A 2,461-nucleotide genomic window follows, 5' to 3' on the forward strand; every position below is an offset into this window, starting at 1 on the left:
GGAGAAAAATACTTTTTTGGCCTCCAGAATGGCATTTTTGTAGGCCATTAGCTTTGTCTTGTAATTAATCTAGAATCAGTTGAAGTTTTTTTGCTATTTCCTTTCTGCCTGACGTGTTCTGAGGTTTTGCTGATTTTAGGTCAGCAGTAAACCATTTGGATGCTTCGTGCCAGATGATACAAGAAGTTTGAGTTTGTAGAGGAGCACAATCTGTTATTTTTCTCTCCAGATTATCTATATTGTCCAGTTTTACTGGCAGCTTGCGGTTCAGGGTTTCACAAAGGGATTCCAAATTAATGTGATGCCATTTCCTAGATGAGCTCTTATGATGGGGAGCAGTTTTGGGCAGAGTGATGTCACATATAGTAAAGCTAAATATGCAATGATCTGACCATAGGCAGGGGTGTATTTCTAGATTCCGAAGGGTGAGATAATAGACAATGCTTGGTCAAGTGTGTGTCCTTTGATGTGTGTGGGTGCTTGGATGTGTTGTGGGAGGTTAAAACTTTGTAGGGCACCGGTCAATTTCATGGCGCTCTTTCTCCCAGTACCTTATTAGCCCAGTAGTTCAAGTAGCCAATGACCAGGACTTTAGCATAGTTGATGGTCAGAGATGCGATGCAATTCGTAAATACTTTGGGGAAGTCCGGCATTGCTGTGGGTGGCCTATACAGAAGTACACATACCATGGTGCTGTTTGAAGAGTCTTTTTTGACAATTAGACTGTCCACTAGTTATATCTAATGGTGGTGAAAGACAGTCCATTTTTTATGGCGACTGCCACCCCACCCTCCTTTTTTCCTGTCGATCTATTAGATTTAGATTGTAAGAGATAGTAATTATCTGGGTGTAGCGAATAGTCAATGTCTTACATGCCAGGCTATGCCAATTCACATACTTACTGAGAGGCTGGAGAAATGTGTCAAGTCTTAGATTTGCAATTCTTGTTTTCAAAATATACATTAAAATACCTATCAACAAAGCTAACTGTGCTAAAAAACAAAGCCAAAATAGATACTGCCCACTTTTTGAAACACTTTGTCATGTTTAAAGTAGTTGCCAGATTCTTGTTTGCTCTGCATAGTGTTATTAAGGAATTCATACTGTGCCTTCTATTTCGCCTATAGGTGCTTAGTGAATGAAATAGAAATGGATGCCCACAACTTGACTATACTGACAGAGTTTATCCTCCTGGGCCTATCAGATGTTCCAGAACTGCAAACCACACTATTCGCTCTATTCCTGGCCATGTACCTGGTTGGGGTGCTGGGGAACAGTACCATCATCACACTCACTACTGCTGACCTCAAGCTTCACACTCCCATGTACTTCCTCATCAGTAACTTATCGCTGGTTGATCTCTTCCTCATGACAGTCATCATTCCCAAGCTCTTGATTAACATCATCTCAGAACAGAAGACAATCTCATTTTTCAATTGCATGTCCCAGTTGTTCTTCTTTGTTTTATTTGTTGGGATAGACAGCATGCTGCTCGGAGTGATGGCTTTTGACAGGTACATTGCCATTTGCAATCCTTTGCACTACTTGATGGTCATGAATAGGAGAGTGTGTGCTCTCTTGGTGTCTGGCTGCTGGATAATTGGCCTCTTGAACTCCCTGCTGCACAGTGTGACAATATCATTGCTCTCTTTCTGCAGTATCAACAAAATCCAGCAGTTCTTCTGTGACATCCCAGCGCTGCTAAAGCTCTCCTGCTCCGACACCACCACCAACGAGATCTTACTCTTAGTTGAAGGTTCCATCATTGCTATAGCCTCCATTCTTCCTATAGTTCTCTCCTACGGTAATATAATCATCGCCATCTTGAAGATCCGCTCCAACGAGGGGAGGCTTAGGGCCTTCTCCACCTGCTCCTCCCACCTCATCACTGTTGCTCTGTACTATGGAACTGTTCTTTTTACCTACATCCGCCCTACATCCACCTACTCGCTCGAAAAGGACAAGGTTGTGACTGTGATGTACACAGTTGTCACCCCAATGCTGAATCCCTTCATCTACAGCCTGAGAAACAAGCAGGTGAAAAGGGCTTTGAGAAAGACCATTGGCAGATCTTCTCAATAGAAAGCAGCATCTCCCTTTCAAAGATTCATGTATGCATTAATTGTGACCATAAGACATTTTTTATGCGAGTCTTTGTTTTACTTCAAGTGTAACAAAATTACACATCAAATCACTCTTTTTTCATAAGGTATATTAGTTGAAAAGATCCAAGCTGTAGGATTAATTGCACATTTCAATGAGAGCATGCTGGCTTCCTCTGGTTAGGAAGCTTCCATCAATAGCAGCCACTTTTCCAAGGCCCCACCTGAATTTATTTTTCTCTCTGATCTAAGAAACATTTCCTCACGGGTGGAGGCAACTTTAAACTAGCACAAAATGTTACCATATTCTGTAATTTTTATGAGAGGAGTCAAGGTTAACTCTTTATATCCAATTGTCT

General features: G+C 41.6%; 1 protein-coding gene across 1 annotated transcript; it reads left to right on the forward strand.

The window, feature by feature from the left end:
- Nucleotides 1–1,149: 1,149 nt before the first annotated feature.
- On the forward strand, nucleotides 1,150–2,082 carry LOC147684465 (olfactory receptor 1F1-like). The gene has a single exon (XM_086942323.1). The coding sequence runs from the start codon at nucleotides 1,150–1,152 to the stop codon at nucleotides 2,080–2,082; it is 933 nt and encodes a 310-aa protein (XP_086798449.1).
- Nucleotides 2,083–2,461: the final 379 nt, after the last annotated feature.

Source organism: Lissotriton vulgaris, chromosome 10 (assembly GCF_964263255.1).
Source record: "Lissotriton vulgaris chromosome 10, aLisVul1.2, whole genome shotgun sequence".
Classification (NCBI taxonomy): Eukaryota; Metazoa; Chordata; class Amphibia; order Caudata; family Salamandridae; genus Lissotriton; species Lissotriton vulgaris.